The sequence below is a fragment of the Strix aluco genome, chromosome 4, assembly GCF_031877795.1.
Source record: "Strix aluco isolate bStrAlu1 chromosome 4, bStrAlu1.hap1, whole genome shotgun sequence".
NCBI classification, from domain to species: domain Eukaryota; kingdom Metazoa; phylum Chordata; class Aves; order Strigiformes; family Strigidae; genus Strix; species Strix aluco.
In genome coordinates this window covers 78,412,518-78,433,087 of record NC_133934.1, presented here as the reverse complement: position 1 = coordinate 78,433,087, position 20,570 = coordinate 78,412,518, and the positions used below count along the sequence as shown (strand labels likewise).

Genomic DNA, 20,570 nt, shown 5'->3' with positions numbered 1-20,570 from the left:
TGTCTACATCTATCTAAAACTACAACCTCCATTTTTTTGGTCATATTTCTCCTTTTGATAACAATAGCAGAGACATTATTGTAGACATGTAAAAGGTATATTTACAGATGGAAGACTAATTTCTTAGAGTGTCACTAATTGTTATAAACTATTTGGCTCAATTTATAGCTATGCTGTAGGCAAAATTTTTGATACTCCTACAGAAGTCTCAAATATTTTAATAAATCAGGGTTTTCTAGTTTTTCATCAAGAATCAGGAGAGTTGCATCTTGTATATGACCACCATCTGAATTTGTGGTTACTTTTGTTTCAGTTTTACTGAGCTGAAACAGAATTGGGCGTGTGGGTGTGAGTGTTGTCTTTTTGGTTTTGTTTTTTTAACACTGAAGTAGTGCTTATGAAATGTAGGCATGACCTGACAAGGATAGAATTGAGCACTGCTTCATTACTGTGTTTAACTGAGCCACCAGCAGACTGTTAAGATATAAAATGCCATCTTGTATCCTTTCTATCAGATTTTTAGATCTGATTTCTTGTTTACTCTTGATAAAAAGTATTGCAAAGGGTACTCAATTTCCAGAAATTCTCACTTCAAGACCTCAGTTTGAAGTAAAAGAAGAGACTTGCCAAACCCGGGTAACTTTTCTTTGAATCATGCTGTGGTTGCTGAGGTTTAGTTCTTATAATGAGCATGGATACCTAAAATGCAGGCATGGGAGTGCCAGCTTGTAAGTACTGAAGCCCAAGTGGAAATCAAAACAGTTGGATACCTGGCCTCCTTCACAAAATATGCAAAATATAGAGAGTTGGTTACCCTACAAGTGCAACCTATGTGCTGATCAGAGAGCAGCCTAGAATTCACAATATTTGGTGCATGCATGCACTGCTGTTTAGTGCAGTGACATGGCCACAGAACATAGAAACCATCTCTGTGTTGCTTAGCCTATAGTTTGTCCGGGAAATTCTGGAGAGTAAAAAGGTACTTTCTTGGGTGGTTTTGTGGTGGGTTTTTTTTTTCCCTCTGCAGTCCCTTTTAGTTCAAAGGTGTAACTGACACTAGGTCTCATAGAAAGCTTACTGCTTATGTGAATAGTTTTATCCTAGTAGTGCAAGCTGGATGTACTTTGAGTGAGCTGAGGGGAGTACGGTGCTTTTCTGACCTGTTTCTGCATTGCAGTAAGGCATAAGAAGGGGGGTAAGCTCAGAGCTGCTTATCCCTCAACCAAAACAGTATGCCAAAAGAATTCCTTGCTGGAAAAGAGAGTGCCCTTGGGATGTAGGCATCCCCCATGGTGGATGACTGATATCTGCAATATTGTACTTCACTATCTAAGTCAGATTTGGGATGCCTGAGTTGTTCTGTTTTGGACTCCGATCTCAAAACTGCCTAATACAATACTTGGATATAAAGACTTCCCTAAAGGAAACCAACTTAAGTTGGTTAAGGTTGACATTTTAGTCAGTCACAAGTCTGAAGAGAGTATGTGTTACTGTGAAAAGAGGCTAGGCTGAAGCTGTTAAAATTGGTGATTAATTTCTACTAACTCATAAGAATTCTTCTCTCTGTATCACAAAGATGTTTTTATGGGTTATTGTAAACAAGCAGTTTATTCTAAGACTGAAAACAGCTTATTTTCCTTACTAGTGTGTGTGGATATAGTTCATTTTGAATGTAGTTCTGTTTACAAAGGAAAAATTAATTTCTTCTGCAGAAGGTGAGGTTGAAGATGATGAAGATGAGGATGAAGTTGCAGTTGGAAGTCAAGAAGATGTGAAGTCAAATAAATCTGGTTCAGAAGATGAGGTAAGTTTGGTTTTTTTCCCCTTATTTTCTCCTTGCCCTTGTCCAACATCACACTTCTAACTAAGCCCAGTTACCTACAACAAGAGTTTTGCTTCTGTTGAGCCATGAAACAAATCGTGTTTATATTTGACACCTCAAATGCTCTATATAGATTTGTGAAACATGTCTCTTCCCATGTAACTTTGGCTAGGACGTGATATTTATTGTAAAATACAGGTATAGTATGGAAGTGATTGTACAGGTCTCTAAACAGGAAACTTTTTCACAGGAGTATAGTTTTCAACCAGTTATTAAATGAATTGCAAGTCTTGAAAATTTGGGTGCTGCAGTAGTTGTGCTTTTTATCGTGCAACTTAATTGATGGAACATGTGCTTCTAACAGAATAGCCTTTCAGTGAGACCTAGAAAAACCTTAAGCTTTCAGTTACCTTTTTTGTTTTAATTCCAAAATAAGGTTTTAAGCAAAATTTACTATACTGGTTCTGAATTCAGCACCTGCAGTTTCATTTTTCTTGTGCATATCAATCCAGTCACCAGATAATCTATAAACTGTTTTTCAGAAAATAACACTGTAGAATGGAACTTGCACGTGCTTTTCTTGCTCGTCAACTACTCATTATCCTTTCATTTAGAAACTCTGGTATGTCTGAAATGCTTTAGATCCACCCACAGTATTTCTGTTGGTCATTTTGTGCTTGTCACTCCCTAAATGAGTCCCTTCCCAGATTAGGAGAGTTTAATGTAATGTTCACTTTTCGTATAAAACTCCTCTAGGAAACTGTACCTTGCAGGAGGCTGCATTGAATATAGGGAGGCACTACAGAGAGACTTGGATAGATTGGATCAGTGGGCCAACGTTAATGGGATGAGTTTCAACAAGACCAAGTGCCAGGTCCTGCACTTGGGCCACAACAACCCCCTGCATGGCTACAGGCTTGGGGAGGTGTGGCTGGAGCTGTCTGGAAGAGAAGGATCTGGGGGTTCTAATTGACAAGCAGCTGAACATGAGCCAGCAGTGTGCCCAGGTGGCCAAGAAAGCCAACGGCATCCTGGCTTGTATTAGAAATAGTGTGACCAGCAGAAGTAGGGAGGTGGTAGTCCCCCTGTGCTCTGCACTGGTGAGGCCACACCTGGAGTATTGTGTCCAGTTTTGGGCACCTCAGTATGAGAGAGATATCGAGGTGCTGGAGCGAGTGCAGAGGAGGGCAACGAAGCTGGTGAAGGGCCTGGAGAACAAATTCTGTGAGGAGCGATTGAAATTTGAGGAAGGGAAGGCTGAGGGGAGACCTCATCACTCTCTACAACTACCTGAAAGGACACTGTAGAGAGGTTGGTGCTGGTCTCTTCTCACAGGTGATTAGTGACAGAACAAGGGGGAACAGCTTTAAACTCCAACAGGGGATGTTCAGACTGGACATTAGGAAAAAATTTTTCACAGAAAGAATGGTCAGACAGTGGAACAGGCTGCTCAGGGAGGTGGGGGAGTCACCATCCCTGGATGTGTTTAAGGGTCGTTTAGATGAGACGTCGGGGGATATGGTGTAGGGGAGAACTTTGTAGAGTAGGGCTGATGGTTGGACTCGATGATCCCAAGCGTCTTTTCCAACCTGAATGATTCTATGATTCTGTGATTGTTTCAGCACTGAAATTCTTCATTAATTACCCCTTATTCGGTTCTTCGTCTTGTTCCTGTAAGAAGCTGGGTTTTTTTCCTTGTACATTTACCTAGGAATACAGTATCTGATGAACCCTATTAAGATGCATGTGACTCCCTGAAAGTGATAACAAGATCTGAATGCCTGTATGCCATCACACAGTATCACAGCAAGGTTATGGCTTGCTCTTCTCTGGGTGTTTTCAGGGTGTACAAGTTTCTGTCATGAGTTAGCTAGTGACCTACTTGGGAGATGTCATGTATACCACGTCCTCACTCCGGTTGTGCCACATTCTGTGAGCTGTTCCTCCAGGATGAGGTGCTTGCTGTTAGGTGAGGCAGGATAGTGAGGAAGCAGTGCACTGTCTGAGAATGGAGTTCGTTTTGGGAAGGTTTTTTCATGCACTTCCGTAAACTTATAGCTTTTAAACTGAGAAGAACGCATCTGATTTAAGAACAGTTTGTTCTATTTGTGGCTCTCCAACGGCAGTAGTCAGAATGTTTTAAATACTTCTTACTTAAGAAGTGGAAATTAAAATTGGCATAAGATGCACTTTAAGGATGTTGCTAAATTCATCAAAAAGTCACCACTTTTAAAACAGTGAGTAGATGGGCAAACCCAAATTTCTGACATCAGTTTAGATGTACTATTTCTTCCTTCTGAATATAGAAAGGAAAAGTCCTCTACCCACTTTATTGTTAGATTAGTATTGTGGAAAAAAAAGTCCTATCACTTACGTGTTACGTTTAGTGATATGATTGGGGTGGTCAGGAGGCGGAATAAAGTAACATGTCAGTTTCAATAATTAAATTAAAATTGGTTTAAAATTTTAATGCAGATTTTTTTTTTCTTCCCTCAGGTGGAAGAAGCTGATAAAAGCACAAGTTCTGGAGATGGTCAACTGAAATCAGTGCGCAAAAGGAGAGTACGAAAGGACTGAGTTACTTCCAGCTAGTATTTTTAGGTCTAAATAATAACTTTTGGTATGCCACTTCAGTGGACCTGATGGCATGCAAGTTCCTGAGATTTGAAGGAAAAAGGGGGACTCATTGGTACTTAACCTTCTATTTTAATTCTGTAACCTCTTTTAACCTTCTGAAACTTCTTTGATTCCCTTTTTTAAGGAGAAATAATATCTGTGAGGAGTTAGCTGATGTTTCAAATTCAGAATAAAAGTGAAGTTACAAGTTGGCCAACTGATTTTAAGGTGAAGATTCTTAAGATTTGAAGATTCCTAGAAATTAGTATTAGTTGGAGATAAACTTCCTCTAAATATTTTTTAAAAATATGAATAAATTATAATATTTTTGCAGCTCTAGCACAAAATTAGCTGTTTACACTTTTCAGCTAAAAGAAGATGATAGTATAGCTGTAGCATCTATAGCAGTTCACGCTGCTATGAGAAAAGGTATTTTCTGTGCAGAGCTAAATGCAATAATTGTTTTTGTATGGTGATTTAGTGCTAGCAACAATTTTTAATGTAAATTATTTATTTTAGTTGACCTTGTTACATGGGTGGTCACCTGTTCACTTTAGACATTGGTTACAGTAATTTATTTTTAAGATATATTTTAAAATAGAATACTTATAGAGCAAGTGGTAGTTTGTGACTTGTTTTACTTTTGAATGCAGGCATCAAATCTGCAGAAGTGACATACAGACGATTTTTTCAAACTTTTATAGTTCTCATGTTCCAAGCCAGAGTTGTATAACATCTGTTTATAGAATACTTGCTATGTGTACATTGCCTCCTAAAAATATTTAATAGTTCTTGCTTAACATGAAATTTATTAATATAGATAAGAATTTTTGATGGATTAAGTTTTTTACAGATGTGAGTAACTGGGCATTCTCATAGTTTAAATAAACGGCATATTGTAAAAGAAACTTTGTTTTTGTTAAAGTTCAGCTGTATATTAAAACAGACAATAAAACTGCAGTCACCAGAAACCTCTTGCTGCTTGGCAGCTGCCTATACTAGTAGGATGTAAAACGCTAGCAAAAGCAGTCATACATTAAAAACAAGTAGAAATACATTGATTCATAAGGAACCTAACAGATTTCCTTGTGCCTGGCATGTTAGTTCACTTAAAGTAATATTTTCACAGGAAACTGAGTCAGCAAAGATTCCATGGAAGTCCCTAGCAAATGAATGCTTAATTAACCCTAATGAAGAAGCCAGTGTCTTCAAGTGCTTGTGCTGAAGTGTTCAAAAGTTAATTATAATGGACCCTATTTTGTGTGAACTACATGGAAAGGCCTCTTGTTGTTTGTTTAGCTTTTGGGTTTTTGGGAGGTTGTTTTTAAAGTTAAATGCAAGTTCCCTCCTCTTCTATTTAGGATCTACATGCAAAAGGTAAGATGTGAAGACTCCAGATTCCTCTTCCTACCTGTGGCCTCTCAGCAATAGACAGAAGTTGTTACCAGGGCAGTATCCTGCTAGTAACAGCTACTGAGTGCATTTCAGTGCTGCTTTTGAAAGAATCTTGTCTGAGCCTCGTAAAAGGCTTTTGGAATTATTACAATATTCAGGTGTGGTTTGGGGTTGTTTTTTGTTTTGGGGGGTGTTTTTGTTTGGTGTGATACAGTTACTCCAAGGACTGGTCACCCCATAGGGGGGATGCTAGTCTTCCCTTAGGGTTTTGAACTTAAGGTTCCCATAAAGTCTCGATTTAATGCCCCATCAACATCTTTGCTTGTACCTCACTTCAGTAGATAAGGAGCCATTTATTATGGGTAGAATGGTCTTGTGAGGCCACGACTCTGGGGTGCTGTTTGCAATAATACTGACTGTGTAAGGTCTATCTCACTTTAATACTAACTTAAGGTCTTCGATTACCTGGAACCCGGACTCCAAATCCCAGACTGAGAATTTTCTATATTCAGGGAAGGCTAAGTAGGACTGAGGCCTTTTTATTTAATTACAACTGAAGCTACTCCTCAGTTAGCATCCACCTTCATGAAGGTATGATGAGGTAATAATTCTGGTTTCTGTCTAATGTGGAGCTCATTACCTACACTGTGTAGGAAGAGGTAAAATCTCTCTGTTCTAACTTGGCTTAAAGTTCTTTCACTTGGAGAGGTACAAGTTTTTGCTTTGACAACACTGGATGCAGTCTACCAATCTTTTTCCTTTAGCCAGTAGAAAAGTATACAGAAATGTAAAACTCGCAGGTAAAAATACCAAGTGAGTCTGGAACTGGAAGCTTGCTGAAAAATAGGTTGGTTAACCCAGGTTTAATCTTAATACTTGCTAATTACATCGAGTCTTTCAGTCACTTCAGCTATGCAGAAATAATGATGATGATGGCAAACCCTACTACTTTTCCACCTTTTGCCTACAAATAGTTACAAGAAGTTTTAGGGTTTACAAATGTTAAACCAAACTGAGACAAATCAAAAGTTTTTATTAGTGTAAAGTCAGAAATACAACATCTTTAAAATGTTCATAAGTTAAATGAAGGCCACAATAGTGGGATGTAAAATGGTACATCGATGAAATGACTACTATATACATACCAGTGGATAAAATATCACTATCCAATCTTACAATACAAAGCCATGATTTTAAAACTACTTGATCTCGGGCAATTGCTGAAGTCTAACAAGCGCATGCGGTGTTACTTGATCTCCTACAGTGCAGGTGGAGATGTGCAGCTGACATGGCTTTAAAGCTAGGATGGCTGTGATGCTGTGCAGTCTTAAGTGCTTGGCGTGATTGTTCTTTTTTTTAATGCTCAAACCCTGGACTAACCATGTGATCTACTCTACCTACTAGCAATTCTTGGATTAATTTAGAGTTCCAGCTAGGCAGTAAAGTGAGAGACTAGTCCATAGAAGATTAAAAATAATTCTGGATGTTTACAGGACCCCATGACACAAATGGTATCAGCCATTTGTGCCTTGGTGGGTAAAGCTTTTTACATCTTCAGGTTTCTTGACTCCAACTTGTGAACAGCCCTCAAGACTGAACTTTTAGTGCTTTGTTTGCAATCATTTTCCTTTGCTGACACTCCAGTGAGTGCTGTACAGTCATCTTAAATAGGGAGAAATGGGAAACCTCTACTTTGGGAGGGGGAACCTCACAATGTCAGCTTACACTTGAGACACAGTAGTGCTTAGCTGCCAAGAAACTTGGGGTTTGAGAAAGATTTATTCTATCACATCCACTCATTCAGTTCCTGCAGCTTTATTTTATGTAATTCATCACAGCAAGGCTGAAAGAGATCCTTGAACTACTGGTTTCCTTTTGTTAAAAGGTAAAGTATAATGGCTTCATGACTGAAGAGACAGACCTCAGTTCTAGGTAACATCCATAATTAAGTCTGCGATGCTGCTGTATGGCAAGATGAAATGGATGCAACTGAGTACTGCTAAAACTTGCATCGTTTGTATTTCAGCTTCTGCTCTCCCTTAATACTGATTAATCTAGACCTGCTGCCTCTATGGGAAGTGCTCAGGCCCATAATCTGGGCTGAGCTCCTTTACAAAACCTGCTAACAAACAGCCAAGCCAGTAAAAAACAGCACACCTTGGCACTGCTCAGAGCAGCACAGATTTAAGAGGCAAAAGCCACCTTTGTTCCACTGCAATCTTCTGCCTCAGATGTTTTCATGCAGTGCCTCGAGGTACTTCACAAGCTTAGGCTCTGGGGCAGGAAAGCAGATGCTCTAAGGCCTGAAGCAAAGACAATTTTGGCACTTCAGGAGGAAAGTAAAAGGTGGCAAGGAAAAACTTGCTCTCAGTTCCTCACTGCTGACTGGTTATAATGAGCACGAGGAACGTTGCTGACCTGTTTCTGTAAAGCTTACTACTCAGGTTTTTATTTAATTCTTCATCACACAACTGAAAAACTTCAGGAAGATCATACATCATACTGTGCCTGATCACTCTTTGAGGAAACGGGAAGGTGAAAATGGTATGAAGTGTACATCTTACAAACTACAAACACTGGTACTGCATCAGTTTGGTACTTCCCTGATGTAAATTGCTTATCCCTATTCCTCTTCTCTTACCCTACCCCTCCCCAAAAAATCTTAAGTGTTTTTCTGTACACAAGCCCTGCAACTAATGTCATACTATTATTACTTCATAGAAATTCTTAACTGGTTTATAGGTTTTTGTTTGAAGTTGTTTTGCAGAGCTATGGACAGTACTGTGCAGTAATCTAAATGTATTTTAAGTGAAAAAGGTGATGCCATTAGACTTTGAATATTTTTACTAAATAAGGTTTCAACACAATGTTATAACTATTATTCTGCTAGTCAAGAACACTACCCTAAGACCTCAAAGAGTGCCAACAGATTTTTGTTTAACCTGACAAACTGAATCCAATTTTTTAACAAGATAAGCTCATTTTTAAAACAAATATGAAAGTTTAGTAAGTCTCTACACTACAGTTGCACATTGCTTAATCTTAACAATACACAAACTTATGTCTTCTGTTCATGACAATGTTCTTAATTCTGTTTATCACCAAAGTTTATAATCTTCAGGTATCCAGTAAAGCCACAAACTAAGGTATTTTAGCTCATGTAGCCTATGCCAATTAAAACAAAAAAAAGACAGCAGCAATACAATGACATCATCTGTGAGTCAACCCTTACTTCCTTTTGCTTTTTGTGTCAGTTGTTTGGAAAACACTAGATGCTGACATCAGATTTTCTATATACTGTCCAAGAACTTGGTTTTCTGATTTCAGTTTCAAGTTTTCTTCCTTAACAGCATCTACTCGTGCTGAGAGATCTGTGAAGGTGATATTATAAGAAAAGTATTAGACACTATTGCATACAGTAATGAATGTTCTATGTGCCTATATCACACTTCTCTCACTTTTAATGCAGGAACACTACCATAAGGTATTATCTTCTAAAACACTGTGCTACCCACAAGTTTTATCTAAAGCCCATTTTTCCTGTATGATTTTGCAGTATAGTATTTTGACAAACTTGTTACACAAACTTACTGTTAGTCTGTATCTTTATTCTTTTCTTGAATTTTTGAACTAAGCTATTGCAAACTAAACTATTTGGAAACAAAAGTTCAGCGATGAGCAGACTCAAAGATGTATGTCAACTAATGAGCCTGGGCAAGTTAACTGTATTGCCTCTTCTGCTTGATGTGTATTATGACAGTTGAGCAAATATTATGTTGCATAAGAAAAAAAAATAGTTCTGAGACTTTATGTACCTTCAACAGTGTGACATACTTCTCGATACTTTGACTAAAGTAGGGTAGAACAGTAAGGTTCTCTTTTGCTTATTACTGTGTGCTTGTAAAAAAAATCTGATGTGTTAAAACTGCTAACCTTCAAGTGTGTGCTGCAGTTCCAAAACTTGATTAATAAGCCGTGTTTTCTCTTCTAATTCCACCTGATTCTCAGCCTCAACAGCTGCAATAAATCACATGAGTTTTAATGCAACCTCTGTAACACCTGGAAATTATATTAAGTAGAAAAAAATAAAAATGAAGAACGAGAACATTAAGAACTTATACCATCCATGTCAGCATTCATCATTGTAGAATGGGCTCTTTCCACTTTTGAAGAGAGTATTCCTGAGAGATGCTCTGCTTAAAGAAGAAAAAAAAAAAAGATGATGACTGAGACAAGCATTAACATAACTGTCTTTATATTTGCATTTTAGATGCATTTGTCTAATTGGTGTTGAAAAGCCGGCACTTAAGCCTAAGGCAGAACATTTTTTTAACATTCTTACTTATTTTTCCTAGAGCTTTATGTGGGATGTACATAGGATTCTTCAAGCAACTATGCTTCAGTTTACAAAAATAACTGATCTAAATTACTAATGCATAAAATAACCCAATGTTTCAATGATGCAACTGCCGCCTTCTCAGCACCGATCTTTCTGGAATTGGCTATTAAAGAAATACAGAAGCAGAGGGGCCCCTTCATTGTCCACCCCCCTTCGCTGTTATCACGGGCAACCGCGTCGCGGACGCCAGGCCCACGGGGACCTGCGTGTTTCGGGTCCCCTGCACCTCACAGCGCCTCCTCCGCCACCCCACCTCAGCATCCCCGCCCTTTGCTGTGGGACGGAACCGCAACGGTTAACGGCAGCGCCTGGGCGCCGGACCCGCTACCGGGAACCGCCGGCCGGGCCGGAGGGTGAGGGCGGGGGGGAGGGGGGTTGTCAGCACCGCGAAGGGCTTCGGCGCAGGACCCTCCGGGAGCCGCCGGCAGCCCCGCGGCCTAAAGCACCCTCCCCACAGCCGCCAGGGCCCGGCCGCCTCGCCCCGTCCCGTCCCGTCCCGTCCCGCCTCCTCACCTGCCGCCGCCTCCCTGCGGGCTGCGCCCCGCGCCCCGGCCCGGCCGCAGCTCTGCGCTCCTTACTGCGCATGCGCTGCCTGATCGGCGCCTGCCCCTGCGCGCGCGCGGGCGCGGCCGCGCCGGCGTTAGCCAATGGGCGCGGCGGGGCGGGGCCCCAGCACCGCCCTGACGGGGGAGAGAGACCCCGCCCCCCCCAGCGGCCGGGCCCCGCCCCGCAGCGCTGCCCCTTCACGGCCCCGGGAGCTTGTGGCGCCTCAGCCCGCCTTTAGGCGTTTCGTTAAACCCTACGCGGTCCTTTCCCCCTAAGTCCCACTGAACTGCAGATGAAGTGATGGAAGTAACTAGTAAGTCCGCAGTTAAATGAATATCAGCGTTTCTGAAGCACATGTCTTACTGAGGGAACTGGGGGGGTTTAGTCTGGAGAAGAGGAGGCTGAGGGGAGACCTCATAGCCCTCTACAACTACCTGAAAGGAGGGTGCAGAGAACTGGGGATGAGTCTCTTTAACCAAGTAACAAGTGATAGGACAAGAGATAATGGCCTCAAGCTGCGCCAGGGAAGGTTTAGACTGGCTCTTAGGAAGTATTTCTTTCCAGAAGGGGTTGTCGGGTGTTGGAATGGGCTGCCCAGGGCAGTGGTGGAGTCCCCATCCCTGGAGGTGTTTAAGAGTGGAGTCGACACAGTGCTGAGGGATCTGGTGTAGTTGGGAACTGTCAGTGTTAGGTTAATGGTTGGACTGGATGATCTTCAAGGTCTTTTCCAACCTAGATGGTTCTGTGATTCTGTGTTTTTCTGTTAAAGGTGTGTTGTGCTCATCAGTGAGCGCCACTGTTAGCGTGGTGGCCCTCAGCCCCTGGGTGGTCGCTCTGTGTTGTGTTCTGGTGTTCTCCAGCGTGTAACTCCTGCGGGTTTAGGCAGGGTGGCAAAGCCTGAGGAAGGTTCAAGAAAACCAAGCATGTGTGTGTGTGGTGGCAGTTCACCCTCAGGTGCTCTCAAGTGGAGCTCCTGGAGAGGAGACTCCCAGCCAGAGTCCAGCAGGGTTTGCAGGCTCCAGCTCAGCACCCCATAAATCTGGCAGATCAATAAACCTCCTGCACAGCAGCGCCTAGACTGAGAAACCTGTGATTTAACGCCTTGCTTCTGGATCTTACAGCATTAGAGATCATACCAAGCGACTTTGCGGAGTTGCTCTCACCTAGCCAGGCTCAATAGCTCCAAACCAATGCTTCTGCCTGTCCTGCTTCCCCAGTTCCTGGGCAGGAACAACCCTTGCAGAACATGGTGCACAGGGTGCTGTTCCCTTTGAACCTCAGGATGGTCTATGAGCCACACTAAAGGCAACATGCAGGACCTGACCTAATTTTAGTGGCTTCGCTGAAGCAACTGCACCACATAACCTGTAGTATCTTTATAGGTACTATGCAGCTTGAACCGTATGTTGCAGTGAAATATAGCCAAATCGTATCTGTATGTTACAGGAATATATCCAGCTATAAATAAATAATTTCATCTGTGTAGACCCTCAGGGAGATAAGGCATTTCGGAAGTGTGCCCTCTGCTGTATTTTTTTTTAATATGCTGCAGAAAGTATGTATTTCTAATATCTACATCTTCTGGGTGCCTCCACAATATTATTAACATTGTGTTAATAACATTTTTAACCTCACAATCAGATAAATTCAGATTAGACTGGATGCTGTTCAAGTTATGAAAACCTATTTTAATTAGAGCCCTGCAGGCTGTTTGTACTGGAAAACAAGTCTGTTGTTTTCACTTCCCTTAGCTGTTTCACTTAAAAGTATGTCACCTTCTCTACAAAAGGCATTTTTAACTTAGTCATCCTCCGTATCCCTGCAGGCAGTCCTTCCAGGTGGTGGCTGGGCTTTAGGAGCTTGTTAGTAACTCTCCTTGATTGCTGTTTTAAAAATGACAGGTGTTTCTCATCCTGTTACAATCTTGCTTGCTGCACTCTTTAGGTGGCAAGCCTGGTAACCAACAGGTTCTCATAATTCTTTCTAGCAAGACAGTCTCCAGCAGCTGATTGATGGGGAAAAAATATGGCCAGAGTCTGCAGGTGGATACAGGTAGGTGGAAAGCTTGCTTACCTGGTGAAGAACTTGCTGTGTTTTATACTATAAGAGGGGGGGGGAAAAAATATTGCAGGCTAATCTTGGGGAAATTTACCTCTCTGCTGCAGAAATTCTACTTTGCTCACCCATTACATTTGCAGGTTATTGTCTAAACTGTCCCAAAATGAGCAAAGTTGGAAAATCCTTGATGTTAAATTGTGGGATGGCATGGAAACCAGACATATTGGCTCCTATGCTGTTGTAGCCAAAACAGAGTAGTAATTCCAAGAGTTGCTGGTTTACCTACCATTTCCTTTTTGGTATGTATGCTGTTGAGGGTTCATTCTACTTTGCATGCTTGTGGTTTCTCACTGTGGTATTTTCTTTTGATTCTTCACTCTGGTGTTTGAGCTTGAGCACCAGGCTGAAAGTCTTTTTCAGAGGTTAACCTGTGTGAGAGTTTTTTTGGTTTTCCTTTAGAGAAAATTGTCTTTATCTGAGCCCCTGCTGTTATCATTGCAGAGGGGCTGTCAGCAGAGAACAGATGGTGTCTTTAGTCTACACGGTGCTGTCTGTGACTAGGTTAGTGTTAAACAGTTGCACAGGTGCTTCCTTAGGTTTGTACCATGGTGTACGTGGATGTATTGGGTCTCCCACAATGCATCTTCCTACTGTAAGTGCCTGCTATGAATCCCTTTACCCTAATATCTGAAATTGTGCAGCTGGCCTGTGCTCCTGGGCCCCAGCATTTAGGAACTGTTTCTGTGTGACCTGGTTATATCCCAACTCCTTATCCTGCCAAGATCCATGCATGGTACTTTTTTCTTTCCCTGTCCTTTGTCCCCGGATTTCCAAGGCAAGTATACCTAAGTGCTGAGCTAGCAGGGAGCAACCCTGCCATGCACAGCCCTGGTCTGCCCAGTCCAGGGACCAAGACTGTTGGATTGATGCTGCTGGGTACAAATTCCACAGAGAGAACACCTAGCTCATCTTGCTTTCCCTTAAAAATGTTTGCTTTCCTAACCCTCCCTCTATTTTCCAGTGCAAAGAAGCCAATCCCAGGATTCTAAATATCTGATGCATTGCCAGATATAAACAAACAAACAAACAAAACCAACACACCACAGAAAAAAAAAAAAAGCCCACAGCCCTAAGTATTTTGTATGAGAAATCAACCAGAACAACAGAAGTTCAGCATATCACATGACTTGCCTATTTGTTTTTCAAGTTCCTTACCTCACCTGCCTTGCACTGGGTAATATATCATCAATGAAATTTGTTGTGCGCTTTAAATTTGAAGCTTTAGGGATTTAGAGTATATCCCAAACAATAAGATTCCTTTTATAACACAGAATGTGTCCCAGGGAAGACATACCTATGCATGTGTGTAGAGTAACAAAAGAGTACCTTGCATTTTAGGGGTGTGCTTGGTGTCCCCTTTGGCTGGAGGTGGCCAATCCAAGCCCTTGTATAACAATTCTTGCTTTTATCAGCCTGTAGTATTTTGTTAACTCTTGTGTTAGAAATTGTAATTTCTTTGTTCTGTAAATTGTTAGCATGGCAAGTCTTGTCTGGGAACTGTTCCCAGGAGAACCTGAAACAATCCTTCTGAAGACTGGCTTTGGTTTGACAGGGATCTGGCAGCATTTGCTTCTCTGTGGTTTCCCCACTCACCAGGAGGGGCAAAATTAGTGGGGTAAATACTAATTACATGTAAGTGTGAGCAATTCAGTCAACTTTGCTATGTGGCTGATTACTCTGAGTCTTTGGAATATGCAGCTCAAGGCTGAGAGACTGGGCACAACCTGTGTTCACAGAGGTTTTTTAGTTTTGTTTACAAACTCACTGCTCTCTACTCTAGAGAATGTATACCTTATCAAGAAAATGATGTAATATTCACAAAGGCTGGAAATTGATTATTTTCTTCTGTGGAGCAGCATAACAACATCACAATAGCCACTCTGCAGTTTAAAAGAACAAATAAGAGAATTCTCTTCATTACTGGAAATACTTATACACCGTTCCACAGTTTGGTTTATTCAACTGTTCTTACATTACACACTAGATCACTTGCTTCAGGTAAGCGGATTTTCTGAATGCAGAGTTATAAAGAGAGCTCATAGTTTTCAGCAATGTGTCAGAGCTCCCAAAGTCAAAACTGACTTGGATGTCACTACGAACAGGTGCTAATCCCTTTCTTTCTTACTAATTCAATTTATATTTTCTAAGGCATTTAGTTAAAGCAGAGAAGGCATTCATAATATTGTCATCTATATTAAATTTATAGGAACAACACGTTTCACTTGACAAATGCAATTATCTATACTTGTATCCTAAGTTCCAATTAAGCTTTCCTAAAACTAGCTGAAGTTGAAGGCAAAAGTAATTATTCAGTTTCACTGAAAGAACATTTTTTGCTTAAAATAGCAACAATCTGCCTGGGATATAAAGCATCACGAATAGTTTACCTGAATGCATATGTGTGTACAGTTACAAAGCTACAGAAGAGAATTTTATTACTCTCTACTCAGATTCTAAGTCATTGCTGCTAATGACAAACATTTTCAGACATTTTATTTCTAAAATGCTGGTGTACACCCTGTTTTCTCCATGGTACACAGTGCAAACCAACAAGCCTTTCACTTCCTTTCTGGCAACGTTACAGGCGCTAGAGGCGCCTGCGTAAGCCGACTGATGACAGAGGCTTCACTGTTCACCACTAGAATAGAAATGTATTCTCCTTTTCACTAACAGAAGAAGGTATTGTACGTATTTCTGAGATGAGTTTGCTATTTGAACTGTACTGTTTTCTCCTTTAATTATTGCCACAAAGAAAAAGACAAAAAGGAATACAAATGGCTTAATTCTTTTTCCTTGAGATACTAACTCGCAAGACCCTTTACATCAAATCTTCATCACTCTGTTTCTCCGTGGAAATGATAGACAGACTCTGAGAAGTTTTTTTCAAGTAATGTTGCTTTACACCAGAATTCTTTGCAATTCTTGTTACTTTTTCCAAGTAAGCTCAAAAGTCTTTTGTGGCCTTGTACACATCCTTGTGCAAATTTACAGACCACTGTCAAATGCAGAATTTGAGTAGTTCTTAGTTTGCCCTTTTTCCAACCAAATCAAATTATACAAAATGAGCAGCTATTCTGTCTTACATTGGTCTAACTATTGTCTGTGTCCTTACTCATTGTGCATGTTTTGGTAGTGCCTTAGGTCCTGAATGAGAATGGCACCTCATCAGACGACATAACCTGTGAGCATACGGTTGGGGAAAAAAATCCAGTCTCTTTAGAAAATATACAAAAAGAAAGCCTTAGAAAGTCATATTTTCTTCTTTAATCCTGAAGAGGCCTGCCTTCTAATGTAACTGTGTCCTATCTTTCGCAAGATTTTGCATGAGTGCAAATGCTCTTATTTCTACTCTGATTCCACAAAAATTCATTTTTTAACAGACTGAGCAACTGAACTCTTTGCAGCTTTAGGCTGCGGATATCAACATATATGACATAATGTTGTCCTGTTAACAGTTTGATCCTCCTTGTAATCATCAGCTATAGGTTTGCCACCAAATTTTGTGGAAGGACTTCTTAGCAAGGTTACATAAAGCTTTACTGGTAACTTAATGAGATGAAAAACTGTTTTGGCTTTCTGTAAGTTAGGCCTAAACATTTAGAGGTTTGTATCTGCTTTTTGAAAGGAGGGTTTTATGTGAGAAACGTAGTCCTTAATGTTGGCTTTCAGGAAAGCGTATTTGAGAAAAGAGTAAGAGAATTTCTATGTTCTTTACAATGAAGAAAGAGAGCCTTGATTTACTTACAGAGCATTGATCAGAAGAACAATACAGAAGTTTCTGCAGCTGTTGGGCATCATCTCACTGGTTTGTTTTATTTTTGGTTCCATTTCCTCTGAGTTTTTGTTTGAGTAGTTAATTTTTTGAGGGAACTTTATCAAGTGCTACGAATTTCTAAATGAAAAGGTATTTCTTTCATTAAAGGTGAAAATATTTTCACAAATGCTGTTAATGAATGCTTTCCTTGATTCCATATGCTTTTGATATTGCTATTAAAATACTTAGCGAGAAGTTTCTGTCTTGCTAGCATTTTGTGTTCATCTTGATTTGCATGGAAATTATTTATTTTTAATACCTGTGTACTTAATAGGGAAACGCTGCTGTTTGAAAGAGCAGTAGCTATTAAATATTCATGCATCACACTCAGTTAATCAGGCTCAGTAACCCCTGTTGCTTTGCCACAATGGCTTTTCACTGTACTAAAGAAACTTTGATGTGAAGACTGTATTCTGATTATGCTTCAGACTGTACATACATAGTGTGTTGTTCTACTTGTCTGTTTAGTATCCTTTCCAGTACATTTTAAGAAATGGGGGAAAGCCTTATGCAATTACAAATGTACTAGAATTCATTAAAACCAGTGCATCTTTGCGATCCTACTTAAAATTTAATTACGGAACACTTGTTTCTAAAACATCAGGTCATCCTCAGGCAAAGTCCACTTATGATCATCATATTGCAAGTCTGGTTTCCTTATTCCTTGCTTGAACTTGCTGTTGTCCACCCTAAGGAATCTTTTTCTCTCTCACCATGTAAAAGTTTTTTTTTATTTTTTCTGCTCTTCTGGAATTGATGTTCTTCTGCAGCCTTACAGTTAACAGCTATAAGGCCCATTCTGTCTGTTAGTTTCTGTGCTCCGGTTACTGTAATTAGTCTTAACTTCAACTGGGAGAGATGAGGAAGACTGTTTCCTACAAAGTATATGATAGTTTCTTCCTATTATAGGTTAGGAATTTTCTTATAGGTTTCTCTCCTGCCTCCAAGTGTTGCCCTCTGGCAGAAGAAATGGACCAGGGTTACCATGTTCACCATGAATCTTACTGTATTCTCCCTCTATGCCTTCAAGCTAAAAGCTTGCCTGAAAATGTCACTCGGTTACTCTGAATTTATCTCTCTACTTTTGAGTGACTGTCCCCACCTCTTCACTACTACTCTGATATTGGTAGCAGATCTTGCATAAAGAAGCCTTGTTTATAGTCTTCTCTGTGTTGTGAACATGACCTTTCTCTGACCTTGGATGTGTTACTGCAGTCAAGAGTCTAGTAAATTTGAGGTGCTCAGTTTCTGAGGTGGAGTAGTCTTGTTTGCACTGTTGCTGAGCAGCTACTTTTAAAGCAGTGACATCTGTCAGGGCTTGCCATTGGTGAGTATCAAGCCCTGAATGCCCAGGTTGACTTGGTATCCAGTGTCAGTGCCTGAATGAGAGAGTTTTTAACTTTATGCCTCTGTTTTCTCACACATATTAACATTTTTCAAGCTGCGAGGGTGCTGAGGTTAGAGTAGTAGAGGAGTCTGGTGGGTGTTTGCCTCCTAAAGAAAGCGACTTGACATCTTCTGAAAGACTGAGAAAGCAATATGGCAAAACCACCCATCTGTACGAGAGAGCAGATTCAAACCCATCCAGTATTATGGAGTCATCCCTAACTCAGCTACTTCTGGATGCTGTACAAAAACTAGACAATCTTGCCACTGTATGCTGCCCTTCATCTGTTCTTGCCGCGTTATCAGCTGTGCAGCAAGTCATGAAACAGTTCTACACCTTGCTACAGGGAAAGAGTGAGATTCACTGTCAAGAGAACCCTTCATTACTGCACAACTGGGACCAAGGTCTGCCTGTTTATCTTCTTGTGAATAGTTGAGGTCAACCACATTTTGGTGTCATTAGGCTATATGCTGTATAAACAAAGTGCATTCAGACATGCAGTTCAGCACCATCACACTAATAGGAAATTGCTAGAAAATACTGTTCTAAAAATAAGATCAACTCCATGGGTGTTTTTTTGGTATATGAGGTAAAGACAGCATGTACAAAACATTCTTTATGCTGAAAAAAAAAAAAAGGGGGGGGGGGGGAATAGGACTTGTATTATCCATTAATAAGCAATCCAGATTCCTAGGTAGTGTAAATTAGCACAGCTGTATGGCAGCCATGCTGACATGATCAAGTTGATACTCTGGCCACACCTTTCTAAATAATTTATTATCAATTCATATTAACTTACTTCATTTTTCTAGTATGTAGAACTATCCTACTTCCCATTCCAAATAATTTTTATTCCATAAGCTAGAAGGGCTGGTAGGGGAGAGTCAGTTTTTGCTTTTGTAGTTTCTTTTAACACAATTAAATGCTTAATAGTGGGGATCTAAATGGATCAGCTTATTTCCATTACCAATTAATTTGCATCATTTCTTGTGAGCTCTCACTAGAGTATGTCAAAAAGATTATCATTCCATATTCAGGAGGAAAGGCCAGTATTATCTATATTTTCTTTGATAGTAGTAACTACTGAGTAAACATTTCTGTAACTTTTTCTTTCTGAAGGGTGAAAGGCTGTATGTGGTCAGATGACAAATGTATATAACCACATGAAAGCTGTGGTAGCCTCCATACCCCCAAAATTTTAATTCTTAACTAATCACAAGGCTTATTCAACTACACAGATAGAAAAGTTTACTTGAGGGCATTTGCTAAAAATACATTGTACCTGGTAATTAGGATCTACATATTCATGTGCTCACCCAGTACTATTATTCACCCCGTGGAATTTGTATTGTATCGGTAGATTACTGTAGTTTCTTACCTGAATCATCTGCCAAAGAAATGTTGGTGAAAGTGCCATCCTCCTCATCCAAAGGTAACTCCATTGTGCTTCCTTTTTTCAAAGTTTTTGAGACGTGCATTAAGCATGGCAGTTGTCAGCCATTTTTCAGTGTGCACGTGACTTCTCTGGTTAAATCTTTAATGAGTCCAACACACAGGTGTTATTGCATACTGTTGGCAACTACGCATGTCTTACCCTGTGTGGTATTTCATCTGAACCTTGAGCTCTTTTCCGGAAATTGTAAAGCTAGAAGGTTTCTGAGTTCTAACAGCTTCGTCAGTCATGTGCTGAGCAAACACTGTTATTGCGGGCTCTTTCTGTGAAAGAACTGTGTATTCACCTAGCTGGCTTCTTGTTGTTCTTGATTTTCTCTAGGGCTGTGTATGGGTTCCTGTGGGAGGTCTTTTTGATAGAGAAAAGAGGGAAAGTAACTTAGTGTTAAAAAAATGTCACTTACAGTCCAAACAAGTGCAATGGGCGGATTTGGGAGCAGCAAATTTAAAATGTAATCTTCAACTATGTAGGAATGTGAGTAATTTTACTTACATGAACAGTTGCATCAAAACCAATCAGATAATGTGAACAAGTGAAGTTAAGTAAGTGAGCATGTGACATTCTCTGGCAGTAGATGGGAAGGAGGAAAGAAGAGAAATCGAGCCCAAAGAAAACCCCATTTTAGTCTTGTTTTGCTTCTTAAAAAAACCTGGACATAGTTTGAACATATAAACTAGAAATTCATCTCAAACTTCTGAACTCTTTAGAACTAGCTTTCTTTTGTACTCCTGAAATAGATTTTTTTTTTTTTTTTTGCAATTAATTTAAAAGTATAAATGGCCCTGGTCTTGATTAAAGACAGTATAGTGAAATAGTGGAACCACTTCATTTTCAGGTGGTTGCAAGTTCAGAATTTTTTAATTTGTATTCAGAAAAAGGCTCTAAGTTTAGGATGTTGACAAATAATTTTTTCTTAATTGTAGGTAGGAGCCTCTCTGAAGTCTCACTAAAAAGTGAATCTTAGTTTTGTGAAGAAATGTTCAACTATAGAATGAGATAGTTCTCAGAATTTAGTTTGCC

At 40.2% G+C, this 20,570-nt stretch overlaps 2 protein-coding genes across 8 annotated transcripts in view; one reads left to right on the top strand and one right to left on the bottom strand.

Moving 5' to 3' along the window:
- CLGN (calmegin) overlaps window positions 1-5,710 on the top strand; it is a 32,314-nt gene extending 26,604 nt beyond the window's left edge. For all 4 annotated transcript variants that reach the window (XM_074823694.1, XM_074823693.1, XM_074823695.1 and 1 more), the window contains 2 exons: window positions 1,713-1,804; window positions 4,319-5,710. In XM_074823694.1, coding sequence (XP_074679795.1) covers window positions 1,713-1,804; window positions 4,319-4,399 — 173 coding nt within the window. In that variant the 3' untranslated portion in view covers window positions 4,400-5,710. The remainder of the gene's footprint in view (window positions 1-1,712; window positions 1,805-4,318) is intronic.
- Window positions 5,711-6,846: 1,136 nt separating this feature from the next.
- On the bottom strand, window positions 6,847-19,610 carry SCOC (short coiled-coil protein). 4 transcript variants are annotated; one of them, XM_074823699.1, is made up of 4 exons: window positions 19,476-19,610; window positions 9,955-10,026; window positions 9,767-9,850; window positions 6,847-9,204 (listed from the first exon to the last, which is right to left on the bottom strand). In XM_074823699.1, the coding sequence occupies exons 1-4, from the start codon at window positions 19,573-19,575 to the stop codon at window positions 9,062-9,064; spliced, it is 399 nt and encodes a 132-aa protein (XP_074679800.1). In that variant the 5' UTR covers window positions 19,576-19,610; the 3' UTR covers window positions 6,847-9,061. The 4 variants fall into 4 exon arrangements, with proteins under 4 accessions (XP_074679800.1, XP_074679799.1, XP_074679801.1 ...); XM_074823698.1 differs by having other exon boundaries at window positions 9,955-10,029; window positions 19,476-19,554; XM_074823700.1 differs by lacking the exon at window positions 19,476-19,610 and adding an exon at window positions 10,746-10,829.
- Window positions 19,611-20,570: the final 960 nt, after the last annotated feature.

Bases quoted from the DNA above. Each gene is read 5' to 3' on its own strand.
- SCOC (XM_074823699.1), bottom strand. From the start codon at position 19,575: ATGCACGTCTCAAAAACTTTGAAAAAAGGAAGCACAATGGAGTTACCT. The intron at 10,027-19,475 runs GTAAGAAACTAC...TTCTTTAAGCAG, and splicing joins TTCTTTGGCAGATGATTCAG to AGCATCTCTCAGGAATACTC. The intron at 9,205-9,766 runs GTTAGCAGTTTT...TCACCTTCACAG, and splicing joins ACTGCAGCACACACTTGAAG to ATCTCTCAGCACGAGTAGAT.